This window comes from Atractosteus spatula, chromosome 2, assembly GCF_055471065.1.
Source record: "Atractosteus spatula isolate fAtrSpa1 chromosome 2, fAtrSpa1.hap1, whole genome shotgun sequence".
NCBI lineage: Eukaryota > Metazoa > Chordata > Actinopteri > Semionotiformes > Lepisosteidae > Atractosteus > Atractosteus spatula.
Genome location: NC_142707.1, coordinates 6,911,319 through 6,932,221, shown reverse-complemented (window position 1 = coordinate 6,932,221; position 20,903 = coordinate 6,911,319). Strand labels below are relative to the sequence as shown.

Below are 20,903 nucleotides of genomic sequence, written 5' to 3'. Positions count from 1 at the left end.
GGACTGTTTGTATCAGTTTGTATGGCCTTATATACTTTACAATGTATATGTGACGGCTCTTTTTAATTGTCTGAGCATTGTGCTTTCTCCATAAAATCAGTGAATCAGACAAGGTGCTTGTTCACAGTGCAAGTAATGAAAAAAATACTGTATATAAGAGCAGTGGACCTACTAGAGATCCCTGCTCCACTAATTACATCACCCCAGTTTCAGGATTCACCCCTTATTTGTACACATTGCCTTCTATAACAACCAGTTCTTAGCACACACTCAAATTTTCCTGAATGCCTACTGCCTGCAATTTGAGAATTTTTATTTCTGAAAATTTGAGAACGTTATCAAAAGCCTTCTAAAAATCATAATATACTGCACCATATCATATACCCATTCTGTATACAATACCAGTGCTATGTGTTTGAAAACCTCTTAAGTTGGTTAGGCAAGACCTACCTTTTCTAAATCCATGCCGACTCACTAGGGTATGATGTCCCTCTAGTTAGGTGATCCCCTAGTTTAGACCTTATAATAGTTTCCTTTACCTTATATGTAGTAGAAGTCAGACTTATTGGTCTATACTTTTCAAAACCCTTTTATGGACACTACATTAGTAATTCTTCGGTCCTGTTGAAAGAGTTGTGTAAACGACTTCTGCACTACATCTCTTATTTTCTTGAGTACAATCGGTAAGATACCATTCTCCCCAGGTAGTCATCCGTCTCAGTACTAATCAGTCTTAAGCCTGTTTTAACTTCCATGACTAGATGAGATTGGGCACATTCAAAATAGTACGGCCAGAGAGCACTCAGTTACATTTGTATAAATCATCTCATGCAAGCTAAATTTCTTTACAGCTCAAGGTATGGAATGCATTGGAAATGGTATGTCATATACCCTATATTCAGGTATACCATACAATATTTAATATACAAGTCTATACAAATAACTTATTACAGTATATTCAAAATAATACTAAATCATTCTTTATGATTTTGCAGAAAACAAGACTTACCTGCAAAAAAACTACAATACATCTAATTATAATACTGATCTGAAAAACAAATTAATTAAGCATTTCTGCTACAGTAGAATGTAAAGTTATAGAATACAAAAAATAAAGTATGGACACTCAAAAGATTTATGCAACATTTCACAACTTTTAATGTGTCATTTTCTTCTTTGGAATAAACTAAGTGGTGAGAATGAATAAACTACATATTAAATTACATATTATATAAGATAGGGATCCCACAAAGGCACTGGAACTGAAAGACAAGACTCATGCCTCAGACTGTAACATTCAGAACAGTTTTATTGAAGTCAAACCTCAAGCAAAGTCTGAAACTGATAAATCTGTGGAATGTCATTAAAAACCTTTCAGAATGAATTCTGGCAGAAGCAAAACACATCTGAATTCCAAAATATTTCAAATAAAAAAGGACATCTCAGTCAATATAATGTACAAAAAATTATACGTTCCTACAGTCACACACATTCAGAAGCTAAATATTACAGGCAGTCTAAATACACTACAACTAATGACAATTGTTTTTGCTAACTATATACAGGATTAGACAAGCATCATTCTTTTACACTATGCAATAACATAGGCTGAACAACAAAATGAAAATAATTGGTGTTTTAATTCTAAACAGCAACATCAATTAATACAATTACAAACCCCCCAGCTGAAATCTTAGGGAGGTATCACTACTGTAGTGTTTTGAAGATGAATTATCATTCTAGCCAAGCCGTAACAGTTTTTCAAATATTCAGAGTGTATACTTCATTTTATGTCATGATGGATAGTCAACAATTACAATCAACATTTCACAAAACCAACAAATTTAAAAGTAAAGTTCACGTGGAAATGAGTCTATTTGCAAGATTTAGAACAGGATCCCTTTAAAATTACATGTTTTTCTTTTCTAAAAAAATTGTTTATGTTGTTGTACATCTCAAATTATACAGGAGTTACACTCATCTTAAGACTTTCTTTAAAAATAAGCAACAGACAGTCCATAATACACTCTCTGAAGCATAAGCAGTACATGATATGTATATAAATATGTTAATTTCTTCCTTTTTCAAGAATATACATCTGTGGTTTATGGAATACTGACTGGCCATGACAGAATTCAAACATAAAAACTAGAATGCACCATTTTATACAATGAGACCCTCTCTACCCTTTGTGTGCGTGTGTGGGGGGGGGTAAGCACATATTAAGCATTATCAGTGTAGTAATACTTCTGGCTTCAAACTTAATCTGAAATAAGAACAATGTGTTAGTCCTGAGGTGTAAACCAAGTCTAGTTTAGGCTAGGTTGACTATGTGCAATCTCATTGCCAGCAAGAGTCTGAAAAATAAAGCAGTAGAATAGTGAATAATTGTTAAGAAGTCACAGTAAAGCAGTTTTTAAGATAAACAAAATCCTGATATGCACCCTAAAAGAGGCATGCATGTAGCTATACGTATGCAGCCCTTTGGTGACAATGCCTCAAGCAGCTATGTGAGATAGAACTTCTATAAAGAAAAATATTTTTTAAAATTTTTGTCTTAGCCCCATGAGTAAGAGTAAACACTATCAAAAGAGGCACCAGTCCGGCAGATTTAGGGGGAATAGCATCACATAGACTGCACACCGTTTGCTTCTAAATGAATTACAGGACCCCCTTTCAATGAAGTTCTGCAACATGGCTCTCCAGTGAGGGCTCTAGTCTTGCCTCAGGAAAACATAAAAGAGCTGTGAAGAACTGATTTTGTGACAAAGCAAGACTGAGGCTAACAAGTGCTTACACACGTTAAGGAAAAAAACTGATGATTCGCCATTTAAACACAAAAAGTGCAGAAGAGTGTTGAGCAGTTATTTGGAGATAAACAAAGGTTGGTTAGTAGCAAAGCTTAAAAAATATTCGTATGTGAGTGTAAACACCTGCAGTCATGACTTTACTCATGCCTTTATGACATTTAACGTGATTTACAACTATCTACCTGTGAGAGCTCTAGAAGTGGCAAAGATGTGGGGTAAACACTATTGTTACTCGTCATAGAAAACCGTGGCTTGGAAATGAAGTCTTCTCAAATTCTGCTTCTTTTGCCCTCATTTACAATCGCCCCCCCCCTATAAAATCATTAAAACTGCATCTAATCTACTTAATATTACATATTAGTATAAAACAATTATAAATAAAATGGAAGCAACATAAAAAACATTCAAGTAAACTCTGTGGAACGTTAGGAAAAAAAAAGGCAGATTTATATATAAATAAAGTGACTCTTCATGTGCCAGTGGTGCAGCTATTTCATTATTTGGTGGATAATTTGTGTTAAAGTTCTAACAGAGCTGAGAGGCTTTCACTGAAGGGAAAGTTACCATTGTGGGTAATTAATTTCTTTGTTTTCCCTCACAACCCGCAGAGACCCAACTTGTGTGAAACATTAAACCAGTAATGAGTTACTGAGGAGATAAATTACATAAACTACAGGAGCTTTCTAAAGTTCATATTAAGATGATGGTATACACTAATCAAGACTTTCATTTTCATTGCATGACTCCAGAAACAAGAATTTCAGGCATCATTGGCCCATTCTTTTCATTTCCAATTCTATTCTGATCTTCATTATGAAGTTTGAAGTGAGTGAAATTAGACAAAAATGTATTTGTACAGTTCCTCTTTCAAAAACAAAATGAAATGTATTTTTTAAATGTTTCGGAAGGTTTTGCTCAGTTTTAGGTACATACACAGGTAAAAAAAGGGTGCCAATAGTGTTACTATAATTTTGCATGTAATTACATTTGTAATATTTTGTGTATTTGTTGTCAGTGATGTTTCAAAGTACCTATAATAAAAACTGCTAATTGCTTGCAGTTAAACTAAGGAATGAATGATGTCATTAGAAATAACAGGAAGGATCTGGGAAGAGTTCAGAAAGACATCAGAAATACCATTAAAAAAAAAACAATAAATAAAAATAAAAGACAAGATACAGTTACAATTATATGGCCTGAATTATACTGAATGTATCTGACACATTTTACAGAGGCAATGTCTACATGTAAACTCCTCAAATTCTGATTAATATGAATAAAAACAGACATCACAAAAGATCAGCATTTCATATTTTAGAACAATTTCTACTCTGGTTATGAAGGTTGACAGCATCACAAAATGCAAAAACCCCTAAAGTGTAGTAAGATTGCAATTAATACCAAGCATTTTTCTGATGGTAGTGATGTGAGTTGGTAGGCAGTGCTCTAGCTAGTATGAAGGACAGAATTATTCCAACATAATGGACAGTACAGTGCTTAAGGTAGTTAGGCTCTCAAAAAGGTTTTTGGATTAACTCAGTTGAGAGATACAGTACGCTCGTTCCTGGTAACCACACATTTTCAAAGTGTATAAAGAAAAATGCCCTTTCTTCAAAGATTAACAATATTAAAACACTTTATGACTTAATTTTAAAAGAACACATGGTAAAACAATCCTGGTAAAAGCACATTTCCACCACACATGTTCAAGAATGGTCTATGCATGTTACCAGACTTTCTGTTATTTCTGTTATTTAAAGACATCTACTCTCAAAGCACCCTTTGAAGAAAAAATAAAGCAATATGCCTTTAAGTCTTAAAATTCTCAATATGGATTTTTAAAATTATTTTTTACTAATACTTTAAATAAAGGAATACATTCTTTGAATATTTACAGATATAATCTCTTCAAAACATTGTTATTCTATGAAAATAGAGACCATTAAAAAAACAAGTCATTCACAATGTAGTTGATATAATGATTAGTGCTTTAGAGAAAAAAAAAACCCAACAACAAACAAAACCAAAAAAGCACTTACATGCACCATTTCAAACTGATACACATTATTATTTACCACTGAAGTGAAAATAAGATAATTTAGATCAAGCATTATGGTTTTTTTTTAATTACCTGCTGGGCTTCCTGCAAACTGTTAATGCCATAACTTCAAACTTTCACTACAAAATTCAAGCTGTGCAACACTATTAGGATATTAACGTAATTGTCTGTATGCATGAGAAGTTGGCTTTTCCCAAAGCAACTCTTTGAACGTGCAGTATTCATGACCGTGAGTTGAATGTGATGACACATACTAACATGGAGCTACGTGCAAATTTCAGACACGCAACACCCAGTCACAATAACTGTGCACTCAGTGTGGATGCAATGGCTATAAGTTCCTTAAAAATGGGAAAAAAACACCTAAACAGATGGGAGTCTCTAAAAAGATAACTAAAAGGCATTCCTAATTTCCATTTTTGACACTTGTGAAATACGAAATTTTGTTTCAAAATTTTTTAGTTCATCAAAATGGGAAAAAAAGTCTGTGAACGTAACTGTACTGAAACATGTTTTCTCTGTGCCCCAAAGTAAAAAGTCAGGGGAGATTTAAAAGACAAAAGAGTTAAATGTTTTAAATCCCACTTCCAACCTTGGTCAATATACAGCTTTATTACTCCCTCACTGCCCCCTCTTAAATTAAAACAAGTTTTTCTTAACTTTGAAATCTTCTACATCACTTGAAGTACCTGTATAAGAACACGTTGGGATGAGGAGATGACACGTTTGAAGTACACTACACAACATACTATGATGAAGGCCCTGCAGAAATTTCAAATAAGCACTCTGACATACGCAGGATATTAAAAAAGAAAATGGCCAACTAAAATTTCCTTTCCTGCTCTCCTGAATTTTGCCTGTTTGCAATGTCATTAACAAAACATGATCACAGTTGATTTTACTAACAATGCTAAATACACAATTAAGAAAATGTATTAAGATCATTAGATTTCATGAGAGAAGGTGAACAGAAAAGTGACTAGAGAGTTAAATAATTTTAACATCCCTTAGTCTGAAACTGAAATTTAGTTAATTGATTGCATGTTCAGAAATGGCAGTTTCAAGACACCGATCAGTGCAGAAGCATTCTTTCACAGATTGCCTTCAGCTCCTTTTCGTTGCCCAATTCTGACATTCACATTACCCATCAATGATGAAAAGGGTGGAAAGGTTACATGAACTAGCAGCTTCTTTAACATTAAACACATTAACAGTTTCATAAGCAGCAAAAAAATAGATTAAAATCACTTTGACATAAGTCACACCAGTAACCTTAAAGAATTCCTTTGAGAACCTGACAGAATGACATCCAAACACTTACTGAACTATTTCAAAGTCAAGAATGTAAATTTTGAGGAAGAAGTACAAAAATACTACACAAGGTGAAGGAAGGGTTTAAAACCTTAATCACTGTCTTTAAAAGAAGGATTTAAAATGAAATTCCCTAGTAAAAGACATACATAATTAGTAAATGTCCAGAAAAGTAGTGTGTTCCTGTTAAAATTGCACAAAAAAGAGGTTTTACAAGAGGTACATAAAAACAATATTCATATTTTTGGAGTGACCTACGAGCTGGCAGAATGTGGTTTTGCTGTTTTATGTCCCTGTACAGACAGCAAGATGTGTTATAAATGGTGCAAAACTGGAAAAACAAAAGGCCTCCAGGCAACCACATCTCACAGGAGTTTCAAAGACAAACAAAAACACAGCAGGGCAGAGAACCATTGGACCTCCACCAGTGTTAAGATTATGTCATTTAAAAAGTGCCAATTATTCAATACTGTCATATTTGGTTCACCTCTGGAAAAAAGTTCAGTTCATCAATCTTTTTGAAAAGTCAGCCTCATCTGGACTACTTCTCAATACCTGCTGCTCCTACCTGCTGTAAACTGGAATGGACTGTAATGAGAACAACACTTTCAGTCTTTAAATGTGTGCATGAAATATAAGAGTATCAACTATGGTTGCCTGAAAAGCAACAAGCCCACTTCCTCTACTTACGCTCTGAACTCGAGTCTTTTACCATTTCATTGGACACCCCCTTTAAAACTGCACTCAGGGTGCCTCATTCTCCCATTGCATCAGGAGGGTCCAGGGGCTCCAGTTTGACTTTAACCTTGTTGAGAGACTCGGGTGTCAGTGGGCTTTTAGGGTTGTGGCTGGAACAGCAGAGGCGGCCCTCGAGGGCAGAGGGCACCAGAGCCCCCTTCTCGTGGTCTTTGCAGAAGGAGCTGGGGCAGAACTCGCAGAAGGATATGGAGGAGCGCCCACACACACTGCATTGATGCCAGGGGCATTCCCACCTCCCTGCACACAGAACACAGGACAGCAGGGCAGTCAGAAACACCTCTTCCGTTTTCTAAACCCGTCCAAAACACAGCTGAGGTTTTGTCTTGTGTGCATGTGTTTGTCGGTTAGTCCACTGCATTTAAGTATAAAAGCCACATAAGTATTTTGTTTTTAGAAATCAAACTTTTAAAAATTGATCACTCTACAGTAATAGGTCCAGTAAAAGAAACAGTAACAGGGAAATAGCAACAGTAAAATGAACCACTGATATAATTCTCTGAAAAAAAAATCATTATGTTCTGCTGAGCTGAGGATCTTATTGACAAAATAGATTTCAAGAGGGAAGGATAATTTCAGTAACAGATTCAAATCATACTGTATCTCGAGATCAAATTCAACCAGTAGATTTCAGGGAAACTCAAATACTTTTATGAACTGCAGAACTTTGAACTATCAAAAGATTCACTACTTTAAAACATATTATCACATTATGAAAGACATACACTTTCTGTGATGTCAAAAGAAGTCAGATTTGTCCTCCAGACAGCCTAGTGCAAAAAGGGTCAGTCTTTGCATTCAACAAGTGGGGAGACGTACCATACGGTGGCTTCGTCAAGTTAAGGCATAAGAGGTGGTATGCTTTTGGGCAGTCTTTCTTGTCACACATCACCAGCTCCCCCCCTTCACCACAGCAGAAGCAGAAATACTCATGGCTCTGCTTCGCCTCGGGCTTGATCTTGCGCTTCTTTGCTTTGAGTTTGGCATTCTTCGCCTTCTCCTCTTTTTCTATAACAACCGCACTCTACGCAAGGAAAAACAGATGTAAACAAAACAAATAAAGTACGGTGCATGCAATCCATTGAGTCCAAGGATATTCAAAATTTAAATTCAACTAAAAAACTGAATAAAGGCAGTGGTTTTGAAATAAAGTGCCACAGTAACACCTAAATATGAATGTATTTCAGAGTGGCTTGTAGACTAAACAGTTTTAATTTATCACTGGGAAAATAAAATAGGTGTTCTCTTACCTTCGGTCGCACGCCCAGAAACCCACTGCAGTTTTCAGCTCCGCAGTGACAAGTTGTCCTTCCATTTCCCAGACAGTCCAGGTTATAATTGAACGTCAGCTCAGTTTCTACAACAAAACACCAGGGGGAAATATTGACCGATTATACTTCCAACATATTTTCCTCCAGAGACAAGAAAGAGAACTACTGAATTGACACAGAATCATTATTTTGACTTCTGCAATACTGATTTCAAGATTAATTCTCTACGTTTTGGGGTCAGGCACATCTGATATTGTTTACACACCGACTAAATTAGATTAACAATTTATCCAGTAATAATAATCTTTAGTTTATATAGCACTTTTAAAGGTGGCTTCTCAAAGCGCTTTACAGAACGACAACAATAATAAAAAATACACTATCTAGATATATATAATAGATATGAAATGAGAATACACAATGAGAGGAGACAGTAAATGGGGTACTGAATACAGTAGGAGCAGAGCGGTAAATAATAGAACCAGTTAAGCAAAGGCCCTTCTAAAGAAGGTTTTGAGAATAGATTTGAAGGGGTTTAGGGAAGGTGACTCTCTGAAATCCTTAGGGATAGAGTTCCAGAGTTTTGGGGGGCATAACAGGAGAAGGCCCTGTCACCCATAGAGTGTAAGTTTGGGGGACAGATAGGAGACCAGAATTAGAAGAGCGGAAGTTGAGAGGTGGGGAGTAGGACTATAGTAGTTCAGACAGGTACTGAGGTGCCAAGCCATGCAGAGCCTTGTAGGTTGTTGTAGCCATGTAGTTCTTTATGCATTTACAGTGCCTTGCGAAAGTATTCGGCCCCCTTGAACTTTTCAACCTTTTGCCACATTTCAGGCTTCAAACATAAAGATATAAATTTTTTATTTTATGTGAAGAATCACCAACAAGTGGGACACAATTGTGAAGTGGAACGAAATCTATTGGATTTTTGAAACTTTTTTAACTAATAAAAAAATGAAAAGTGGGGCGTGCAAAATTATTCGGCCCCTTTACTTTCAGTGCAGCAAACTCACTCCAGAAGTTCAGCGAGGATCTCTGAATGATCCAATGTTGTCCTAAATGACTGATGGTGATAAATAGAATCCACCTGTGTGTAATCAAGTCTCTGTATAAATGCACCTGCTCTGTGATAGTCTCAAGGTTCTGTTGAAAGCGCAGAGAGCATCATGAAGACCAAGGAACACACCAGGCAGGTCCGTAATACTGTTGTGGAGAAGTTTAAAGCCGGATTTGGATACAAAAAGATTTCCCAAGCTTCAAACATCCCAAGGAGCACTGTGCAAGCGATCATCTTGAAATGGAAGGAGTATCAGACCACTGCAAATCTACCAAGACCTGGCCGTCCCTCTAAACTTTCAGCTCAGACAAGGAGAAGACTGATCAGAGATGCAGCCAAGAGGCCCATGATCACTCTGGATGAACTGCAGAGAACTACAGCTGAGGTGGGAGAGTCTGTCCATAGGACAACAATCAGTCTTACACTGCACAAATCTGGCCTTTATGGAAGAGTGGCAAGAAGAAAGCCATTTCTCAAAGATATCCATAAAAAGTCTCGTCTAAAGTTTGCCACAAGCCACCTGGGAGACACCCCAAACATGTGGAAGACGGTGCTCTGGTCAGATGAAACCAAAATCGAACTTTTTGGCCACAATGCAAAACGATATGTTTGGCGTAAAAGCAACACAGCTCATCACCCTCAACACACCATCCCCACTGTCAAACATGGTGGTGGCAGCATCATGGTTTGGGCCTGCTTTTCTTCAGCAGGGACAGGGAAGATGGTTAAAATTGAGGGGAAGATGGATGCAGCCAAATACAGGACCATTCTGGATGAAAACCTGTTGGAGTCTGCAAAAGACCTGAAACTGGGACGGAGATTTATCTTCCAACAAGACAATGATCCCAAACATACAGCAAAATCTACAAAGGAATGGTTCACAAATAAACGTATCCAGGTGTTTGAATGGCCAAGTCAAAGTCCAGACCTGAATCCAATCGAGAATCTGTGGAAAGAGCTGAAAACTGCTGTTCACAAACGCTCTCCATCCAACCTCACTGAGCTCGAGCTGTTTTGCAAGGAAGAATGGGCAAGAATTTCAGTCTCTCGATGTGCAAAACTGATAGAGACATACCCCAAGCGACTTGCAGCTGTAATCGCAGCAAAAGGTGGCTCTACAAAGTATTAACACAAGGGGGCCAAATAATTTTGCACGCCCCACTTTTCATTTTTTTATTAGTTAAAAAAGTTTCAAAAATCCAATAGATTTCGTTCCACTTCACAATTGTGTCCCACTTGTTGGTGATTCTTCACATAAAATAAAACATTTATATCTTTATGTTTGAAGCCTGAAATGTGGCAAAAGGTTGAAAAGTTCAAGGGGGCCGAATACTTTCGCAAGGCACTGTATGTAGTATGTTCCATCCCAAAGGATTCCAAAGTGCTGTATATAAATGGACAGTGACCAAATCATTCATCACAAGTAATAGGAGAGCAGCTTTTATTATGCACCACAAAAGAGTATTTCAGGCTCTTCAAAAAATACTTCACTGAATAATTTCAAGCGGAGCCTTCGAGGCCAGATAGTTTAAACCCAGACTGGAATTTATTCACATCACTGGCATTAACATCTCAATGCTTCTCAAAGCTGCCATGGGATCATTAACCATCAAGTGGTCAAGACCACAGTTTAATATTTCATACAAGACACTTCGTATGACACAGTGCCATGGTCACCGAACACTACACTGGGGCATCGGTTTCTGGTAATTCTGGTCCACCAACACCACTTGCAGAAGCAGCTTTCCTTGGAGGGTCCCATCCCACTGCTGACCAGATATTTGAAGCAATTCAGGTTTTTCTAGCTACAGGATCTTGCATACAGCTAGATCACCAGGCGCTGGATTGTCTGTGACCATATTTTGATTTAAATCACACAAACACTGGAGAAGTGAAAACATTTTTTTTATAAAGTAAAAACAACACCTTTTTAATTACTGTGCAAGAACTTTCAGTTAGTAAATCTTGATCAAACTGGTACACTAATGGAATATTGTAAATTTCCCTGTTTATTTATAAATCTTATTAACTGTAAAGTAAACCTATGTCTCAAACATTACGACATATATTACAGTCAACACAAGGGGGCTACTAATGCTGTTTATGTGACCTAAAATCATTGAGAAAGGTAACCTCTATCTCACCAGCCTCGATGTCGCAGAGAGCAAACAGGCCCACTCGGACATCCCCATTCACCGTCCACTTCTGGGTCTCACAGTTCGGGCTGCAGCTGTGGTTCATGAACCGGGAGTAGTTTCCTTTCGGCCCAGCATCAATGACCCGATCCTGCAAAAGAAAAACTTTGACTTCCATTTGAAGAATTTACAGGTATGTTATTATTAAAGAAAATATCTGAACAGTGAACATAATCATTTTTTATTTAAAAAAAAAACTCAACCTCTGCTCTGCACTCAAGCCAACATCAAACAAGATGGTTTGTCTTTATAAATACTGTTTTAATAGGTCTCTGAATTTTCTCTTACTAAGCCAGAAATCTGTTAAATCCTGGCCCTAAAGAACTATATGCTTTTTATTCTTGCTCTGATGTTAATTAACTGAATCAACTGCAATGGCTTTGGCAGTTCAGATACCTGCATTTTCTGTCATTGTCATCGTCCAACGTCATAGCACAAAGACTATGACTTACGAATGACAGGGTCTAGAGACCACGGCTCTGAGCTGTCAGGACTAACTTTGTGTTTCAATCGACAGACCAAAAATGTAAGGGCAGCATACATGAAAAAGGCCTCTGATCTGATGAAAAATGAAAAAAGAAGACCCATACCTTAGTGAGAGTCAGCATGTAGAAGTTGGTAACATGGTTCTCGTGAGCATGTTTGATGCGTTGCCTGCATTCTTCTGAGTCAATCAGCTCTCCAACATACTCAGTCACAAACTCCCCCTGTGGGGAAAAGCAATCACGCACCTCAAACAAGGTAAACCTGCTCTGTCACGACCTAAAAGAACACTATACAAATAAGTACCTTCAGTGCAACAGCTAAGGCAACAGAACTAAGCTAATGACACAAAGATACGCCTGTATTAGAGTACTGTGCTTACCTTTTTCAGGCTCTTCTTTGTTTTGAGACCCCAGCCACGACCCTCTGTTTTGATGACCTCTGTCTCAGGGTAGAGGCGTTTGGTGAAGCACTGGTTTTGGCAGTTTTCCCCAGCCGGGCACACCTGAGGGTGGCACTCGTACTGCAGCATCCTGTTCAGGCACTCCGAGTCCAGGCTGCAGGGGTTCTCATCGGTGGGCTTGCAGTTACAGCGAGGGATCTCAGACAGGTCTGCCACATGGACCTGGACTTTCCCAACTGGCTTGTTGGACTGGGAACAAAACACACACACACACAGGTGTTATGCTGGTACAATAAGAGGAGCATTCATACCTACGCAAAGAAAAGAATGATTCCTCAAGTTCCTGTTCTGGTTGAATCTCACGGTACCTTGACATGCTCAACACCCTTGGCCTCTCCCAACTCAGAAATCAGGAGAGAAGTGTGATCTTAATAATACCTTCTTCTTCCAGCTTCCTCCCAAAGCTGTAGCTACATACAGTGTATGTAATTTACAGTGAGCTGTACTGTACAAGGAATAGTTAGACTTTCAGGCTGAAAATGCAGGATGGTGATGAGAACATGATGAGTGTCTCCTGCAGGAGCCTTACTCTTCATTATTCATGTGCTTCAACCACTCAAACACAGAGGCCCAGTGTGACTAACGATTAAAAAAACAAAAACTGTTGTATTTCCCTAATCATGAGTTTGAACATTCATGTTAGTGATTGGCTAATAGACTGGGATTGGGATTGTGTCATAGGCTTGTACAGTTATTAATTTTGCATTACCCTTCGTATTGAAACGTTCACGTGCTGGGGTGAAATTGTACTAATTGCACTGCCATTTATCTGCTCTTATTGTTTCATCTTATTGTAAATGTTATCTATTGACTTTGAATAACTTTTCATGCACACTCCTTAGTGAAGGATGCTTTCCTTGCAGGTGCTATTTAACATACAGTCTGACTGACTGATGCTTTCACATTCTGCTTCTAGAGCACACTTGCCTTGATAAATTTGTATGGGGGTGGTTTCCGTGAGCTGCGCTCCTGCTCCAATGCCTCCTTGCTCTCTCTTTGTGCCTTTAGCTCCTGGAACCTCTTAGCAGCCTCTTCAAGTGCTGGGAACGGAGAAAATCATCAATCACTTGATCTATTGTCAATCTGTATCTTGAAATACATGCAGAATACAGTGCCCAGTGCTTTGTGTAGTTTGTAAGTATGCAGTTTTTCTATCATTCTAGAGAACTCATGGAGACCATTAGAATCCTTGTTGCTATGGAATATTTACCTTAGCCTTGAACGAGAGGCTGAGTGAGGCCTAATCTTTATAAATACACTGTTTCCACAAATTTAACCATGACCAGCTCCTTTTGTACAGTTCTTCTGAAATGCTGTTGCTTTGAACCACTAAAGAATGAAAGTGTGCATTAAATTTCCTCAGACAACAAATGTGTCATAAAAGAACTAAGCCTGTAAAAAAATCTTAATTTACATAGCATTCTCAGTCACAATAAGGAAGGATAGGTATGGCACAGAGATGTTCACTGTCAGAAGCAGATGATTCAGTTTAATCAAGTTACTAAAGCAACACAAAGTCTGCCTTACCTTTTTTAAAGGTCTTGTTTATTCCAATTTGGCCATCAGCAAAGTTCTTGTCACCTTCAACATAGGGGAAGACTCTACCTTGATTGATCCAGTAGTAATCATGAGACCCAAAGAAGAACACGGGGAAGTCTCCAATATCATGCTTCAGAGTCTGTATGTTGAAAGGAACAAGTCTAGGGTTGCAGATCTCTGCAGGCCACCACCTGTACAGAAAAGGAATGCAGCAATTTATAAAACCCCCAAAAAAGATTTCACATTCTGGATTGGGTAAAGTTACGTTATTAGGCTAGGTTATTGTTAGGTTAGGTTACTATTAGGTTAAATTATTTGCCAAAATGTGAAAAGTCTAATACCAAAATACTTCTAATATATAAGTTAAAACTTGTATTCAAGATAAAATACCAAAGCACACCTCTTTCTACTAACCCAGAAAATAATGGTTAGAGTCTATGAAAGAAAAACGGTGAAGAAAAAAATGTAGAGGGATAAATTGTGAGGCTTTGTAGTTAACATGCTCTGCATTTATAAAGTCAATGTTTTGTGTGTCCATCAAATGGTCTGCTAAAACGTACATTACAGAAGACCACACTGCCTCACAATAATTGACACCCTGTCATTTGGAAGTCCTCTTCTTAATTGTACATACTGTATGCCATTTGCCAGGGTTCAGTCAGAACGAAAAGATTGATAGAACAATCACTTGTATCTGATCCTGTATCTCACCTGTAGTTTCCCAGCTTGACCCAGACTATCTGCTTGTAATGAGGCTTCTTCCCTATTCGACACTCATTACAGAACCAGATCCCATCCGGCATCTCAATGTTCAAGCATTCAGGATGGAAAGAGGCAGGGCAGGATTCACAGCACAACAATCTTCCACCTTCACACAGAGAAACGGTGCGGTTTAAGGCTTGCATTCATTAAAGCAAACAAGGGCCCCTTCCTCAAAGCTTTGTGCAAAAGCATTTAATTTACCCCTGGTTTAAAGTATGTCAAAAAGAGCTACAGGATTGTACTCAGATTATTTTAAGATACTGTACATCTGAATATTACAATAAGTTATCTTAAGAAAGACTTGAAAATAATATTAGTAACTGGGTGTAAATTAAAGACTTGAGGAAAAACTTTGAAAACAAAGCAATACACAGGAATGCTTGCATGCATCAAAGTTTTACTTTGATTTGGAGCATGACAGTTGTTTTGTATAATTCTCGAACACTACATTTCAAAAACAGGCACATGGAAAAAAAAGCAACAAAGTGACACGCATGCATGATATCCCATTACATTCTTGTCTGTGAACGTGACAAGTTGTGCATTTGGTAGGTTGCGCCTCTTCCTTTGTCCCAGTGAAAGGTTGTATCTATTTTAGTATCAAAAGTACAGTTGTTTCAACATCAGCAAAAAGTCACACTTTTTTCTCCTAAACGATCACAAAAACCTTTATGGTGCTTTTTTTCAATGAAATGTCTTACTTTTGAACTTCAAGATGTGCAGAAATGTTCTCATCTTTAAATGCAATCTGGCTAGCTTAACTTTAAAGATAACGTCTTGAGAAGATTAGGCGATAAATAACTCTTTTTGGGCTGTGTTTGCAAAAGCATGCTTTTTAGATCATGAAACATACTAGGATCATCTATTTAGACAGAACTGGTAAATCAAATCAAATACCAGCAGAAAGAATGGACATTTTAATCAAGTTCCCATATTTCCTTTTAAAAAAATATTATTGAACTTTGATACACAACACTATAAGACACTTTAGCAACAGAATACAAAACATACATAAACAATTAGCTCATTTTGCAGTCGTGCAATGATTTAAAAATGTACCAAACATGCCAACAAATGCTTCGTGTTACATTAATCAGAGGAATAAAAGCCCCATTCTATTGATCAGCGTAAAAACAAATATAAGCAGGAAGCAAAAAACCATCTTAAATCAAAAATGAGCTGGAATGCTAAGCAGAAAAGGTCCTTTGCAGCAGCACATTTTGCTTAAAGCCAAGCACCTTCAGGGCTCAAAATAACCAAGTACATAATCCCGATACCAGTTCAATAGCTCTGTTGCTTTTGTGAATTTATAAATTGTCAACAACTACAAAATGGCCAAATAATAGCAAACTAGCAAAAATAACATTGTTTTATTTAGGTTTCTAGTTCAATTAAAATATACTTGGAATATATATTTCATCTTAAGAATCAAAAAGCTATATGAAAATGGCCTGTTTAATTAAAACAAATTTTAATGTATTTATATACAGTTTGTGTGTATGGATGGTCAGGGCATTGTACAAATACATTTTTGTGCAAAATAAAGTGGTCAATGTCTGAAGACTGCAATTCTTACATTTAGGTTAAGAATACTTTAGGTATATTTTCCCAGATTCACATCTATTTTTAAGTGCCAACCCTAAAAAAATTAGTGTCTACAGAGCTGGTTCAAAATGTATTCATACCCTTGTTGCAATGTAACAAAGTTGTTTTCAGCAAAAACATCATGTGTACATTACTCACTCCATCAATAAATGAGAACACAAACAATTGTAAGACTGTGAGTATTGGATGAATCAAAAACAGAATCCAGAATAATTTCATAGTTACATAAATACAAAGTGTTCAAATTTATTCACACCCCATTAATAATGTGCGTAATCCAAGTCGATTTCAGGGAGAAAAAATCATGAGTACTTTACTTACTACATCAATAAATGAAAATATGAATATGAATATTTTAAGAATACTAGTATTGGATTGGTCAAGATAATTGCATATTTACCTAATGATCAAATTTCTTCACATCCTGTTAATAATTTGAAAATAGATTTCTAATCTCTGATGTTTTTAATCATCTTTTAGTTTGACAAAGCACTTTTGGAGCTTAAAATAAAGCTTTTGGAAGTCATCTTGGTTGGCACTGGGTACTGAGGGTGGGAAAACACTACGAACACTTAGGATCACTTCAGAAAGAGGAAGTCAAAACAAGGCCTGAAGACTGAAGGTAAAAGACTACTGACCTCGACAACTTAAGTGATGACTAAACAATAATCCATACAGATCTCAATAACTCCAATAACAGCTATAACAAAGTCCAAAAGACATTCCTGTTTCAGCTGTGGTATTCGTCACCAAGAACGGCAATGAGATGGTTGCTACTCCATCAGGAACAGGACATAAAACAGTTTTACACATATTTGCAGTTCAAAAAGTGGAGTGGGAAGCTAACTCACACCCCGGGAAGTGAAGATAGCACAGTCTTTTGTGCATTTTCCACAAAGGAGTTTCATCATCAGGAGTCAATGTCTACGGAATTACAATTGGAGGCTGACTTCATGAATCTGGGGTTCATGTTAGAAATGGCAGCACTGAAAGAAAATGCATTCACTTGCCAAACAGCAACTAATGGAATCCCCAAGTCAAATGGGAACACATGCTGTAGCTGGATAAAACTCAAATGGAGTTTATGAAGTCACACCAGGAACATTAGAAAGCTCACACAGAAGCTACCTAGAACAGGCCACTTTTCCAAACCAAACATCCAGGCAAACGTATTAGGGATGCGACTTTGAAAGATCTGTAAAGTTCTATGTCTGAAGTGGGAATCACCGTTGATATATCAATAATATCCTGATCTCTACACAAAGCTAGCCTATGTGGTGAGTGGTCTTTACTGAAAAAGACTCATTATAAATCTTATATAAGATACACTGAATACTGGTCAGACTGTTGCACCATAGCTGGTTGCACTGTGGTGCAACACTGTGCCGGAATGACAGGCAGAAATCTAACTGCAGGAGTTGGGTTGACTCAGGAGGCTACAGACGTCTGAAGAGTGTGAAAAACAGAGCCAGATGATGCATGCAGACAGACAGGGAAGTCTGGAGCAGTATGGCTCACTGGGAAGGCTGGAGCAGTGAAGCTGACTAGGACGCCTGGAGCAGTGAGGCTGACTGGAAAGTCTGGAGCAGTGAGGCTGACTGGGACGCCTGGAGCAGTGAGGCTCTATGGGAATCTTGGAGAAACAAAGCTGACAGAAAAGGCACATTGCTGGAATCAGGCTGATTGTGGGCGGAGATTAGGAAGTCAAGGAAAGAGGCTTTTCTGAGATCTTGCAAATGCAGGTATCGCAGGCAGGCTGGGAATTGCACTACTCCAGGTAGTGCAAAGGCGGGCTCAATGTCAGAGTACTGATTCAGGGACTTAAATGAGGTGCCTCATTTAATTGGAGGATTGATTACAAGTTTGGATCTTGGATTGAAAGGGAGATTGACACACAGACAGGTGGCCTGACCTGGTCCTCACTGGCTCAGATGAAATGCGAGCACTCCTGGGAATGTTGCATTTACTCGTGGCAACCGTAGGCTGTGAGCAGCTCCCAGCCCGGACATGACACAGACAAGACAAACATTTAGCTTTTTAGTCTTACTGTTAAGCATTATGTCTGATGTAGACGGTTCAGGCTTAAGCTTGGTGGTGGCTGTAACATGTTATGGGGATTCATCTCAACGGCAGGGACTGGGACTTTTGTCATGATTGAGGGAAAAATGGATGGTGCAAAATACAGGTGGAACTGAGTGGAAACCTGCTTGAGTCACCCAAGAATCTAAGACTGGGTTGAAAAAAACGCATTTTAGCAGGAAAACAACATGAAGCACAAGACTTGAGTCATACTGAAGTGGTCTAATAAGAAAAGATCTGACTTAAGTCCAAAATAAAATTGAATATGAGACTTAAGATTGTATTCCATCAACGATTCAGTGTCAGAACTGGAGCAGTTTTGCCAGGAGTGAACAAAAGAACATATAACAGGGTTCAGTCTGATTATCAAAGTTTCAAAAAAACAAAGTTGGTCTGAAAAAAGAGTTTTATTTATAATTAATCAGGTTGACAGAAAATATATTTTCAAAACTGATTATGAAGCTATGAAGCTATATCATAATCTATCACCAAATGGTTAAGGGAACATAATTATTTACAGTACCATTAGATATTACAATCTCTAGAACTAAGGCTAACAGAACATTCATGATAAGAACTAAAGAAAGTAGATAAGAAGCAGAATGAGCTGGAGAAAATCTGGATGAACACTTGAACCTGTTAAAGGTGTACAGGATGCTTCTTCTCTATGTGAAAATCAAGGGAGGACTGTTGAAATACTGATTTCTGGGGTGTGAAAAAGAACACTATTTAAAAAAAATATTCCATTATTTTAGACATATTTCTTTGTTTTTAGACAGATTTCTTAGTTGTATCCAATACTGATGGTCCTGATGCTTATTCTTGTTTTCATTTATTTATGCAAGAAATACTGCATGTACCCTTGCATTTGATTTTTTTTTGCATCTACTGGGGATCTTAAGTTACACTGCAACAAGGGCAAGAGTCAGTTTAATATATCCATTCGACCCAAAGTAACTGGGCCTAAAACCTTACGCTGTGCGTGACAGAACAGGAACCCCCCCCCCCCCCCGCAAACTGCTGCAGGATACATCAGAGAAGAAAAAAATGTTCTTTTTCTAGTTTGCCAGCTCATATCATGTGGCAACTTTACTTCCAGCACTTCACAAGACAGCAGAAGTCCCTGTTGAACCTCCAGTCAGATGTTATTTTAAGCCCTGTTTTTAGTTTTTGCATTTTGCATAAACAGCAGGCACGATTTTTTAAAAAGTATTTATACAAAAGCAACAGGTTTGCTAGCCATAAAGCATTAAAGAGTAGAGGAAGATAGCCAAGAGAGAGAGACACACAAACACAGAAATAAAAAACAAAGAAACAGTTTCTGTTACCTTTCCCACAATTCTTTTTGGTAGCTGACGAAGAGGAAGGAATCATAGGTAATTTCATCAACTCAGCACGATTTGACTCAGTCAGAAGGTAGTGCGACTTATAGGCATATGAACTGAATATGTTGTCAGAATTGTCCTGCACTAATAGCCCTATACATAAAACAAACAGGAAAAATGATGAGTTGCAATGAAACTACCCATGATTCCAGAAAACAAAACAACAACAAAAAAGACAAACTATTAAACATATGTAAATGTGAGAAAACAGAAGAATAAACTGACAGTTGTCTAAAAAGAAAGGGAGTTTGTCTTCAAATTCAAAATCAAATTCCCAATTAAAAACCAATAGAGTACAGTAACATATGTTCTGTAACTATAACTATGTTGAACAGCTATAAAGTATAAAAAGGCAATATAAAAGTCTTATTCAAATAAACTGAGGCTGAAAATTAAAAAAATACAATTTTAGAATCAATATCTCTCGATCTGTGCTGTGTATATTATAAAATGACCTATAATTTAAATTCATCTGTAATTAAGTATAGATTTCATGTTTAAAGAATAATACATTTCCTTAGTTGCATACAAATAGGACCTATGGAGTTCTAAAAATGTCAACTTCAACATGCAAAGATGAAGAAGCACATCAGGTGACACGAAATACATTTAAAACCCAGTATGACACATGTTCACATCAGTCTTTAAAGCAGTGTGCTACATCGCCCAGGATTGTTTTTTATTTCATTAGAATTTTAAAACACGTCCTCATGCCAACAGTGTGTTTTTACTGCAGCATGGTACTAGAAACTAAGACATATTATTCATAGAAGTCACAGAAGAAACTAAGATATATTATTCAAGATATTTTCACACACTGTGTGGATTGATTCAGCTGCACACCTTCTTGTAAGGTTTACAAATACTGTTAATCAATTTGTCAATATCAGTCTAAAAACACTACATTTTCATATAATCTGTTTAGAATGTTTTCATTAGAAAAGGGGAAATAAACTTGGAAGCTCTGGAAACTTTTTGTTTCAAAAACATGGAGGTCAAACCTGCTTTTTGGATTTCTTACACGAAACACTTTACTGTTGGATCTATACCAGCCATAGAAAACAACGATGTCGGTAAAAGGGACTAACATTTAAATTTCACTTGGTAAAATAATATTTTATGAACACT

At 37.3% G+C, this 20,903-nt stretch overlaps 1 protein-coding gene across 1 annotated transcript in view; it reads right to left on the bottom strand.

The window, feature by feature from the left end:
- Positions 1-1,291: 1,291 nt before the first annotated feature.
- Positions 1,292-20,903, bottom strand: part of nsd3 (nuclear receptor binding SET domain protein 3) — a 42,658-nt gene continuing 23,046 nt past the window's right edge. The window contains exons 14-23 of the mRNA XM_088932371.1: positions 19,719-19,868; positions 14,656-14,812; positions 13,933-14,135; positions 13,333-13,445; positions 12,325-12,594; positions 12,050-12,166; positions 11,409-11,550; positions 8,187-8,293; positions 7,756-7,960; positions 1,292-7,176 (exon numbers count right to left, since the gene is read on the bottom strand). Of these exons, the coding sequence (XP_088788497.1) occupies positions 6,935-7,176; positions 7,756-7,960; positions 8,187-8,293; positions 11,409-11,550; positions 12,050-12,166; positions 12,325-12,594; positions 13,333-13,445; positions 13,933-14,135; positions 14,656-14,812; positions 19,719-19,868 (1,706 nt within the window). The 3' untranslated portion in view covers positions 1,292-6,934. The remainder of the gene's footprint in view (positions 7,177-7,755; positions 7,961-8,186; positions 8,294-11,408; positions 11,551-12,049; positions 12,167-12,324; positions 12,595-13,332; positions 13,446-13,932; positions 14,136-14,655; positions 14,813-19,718; positions 19,869-20,903) is intronic.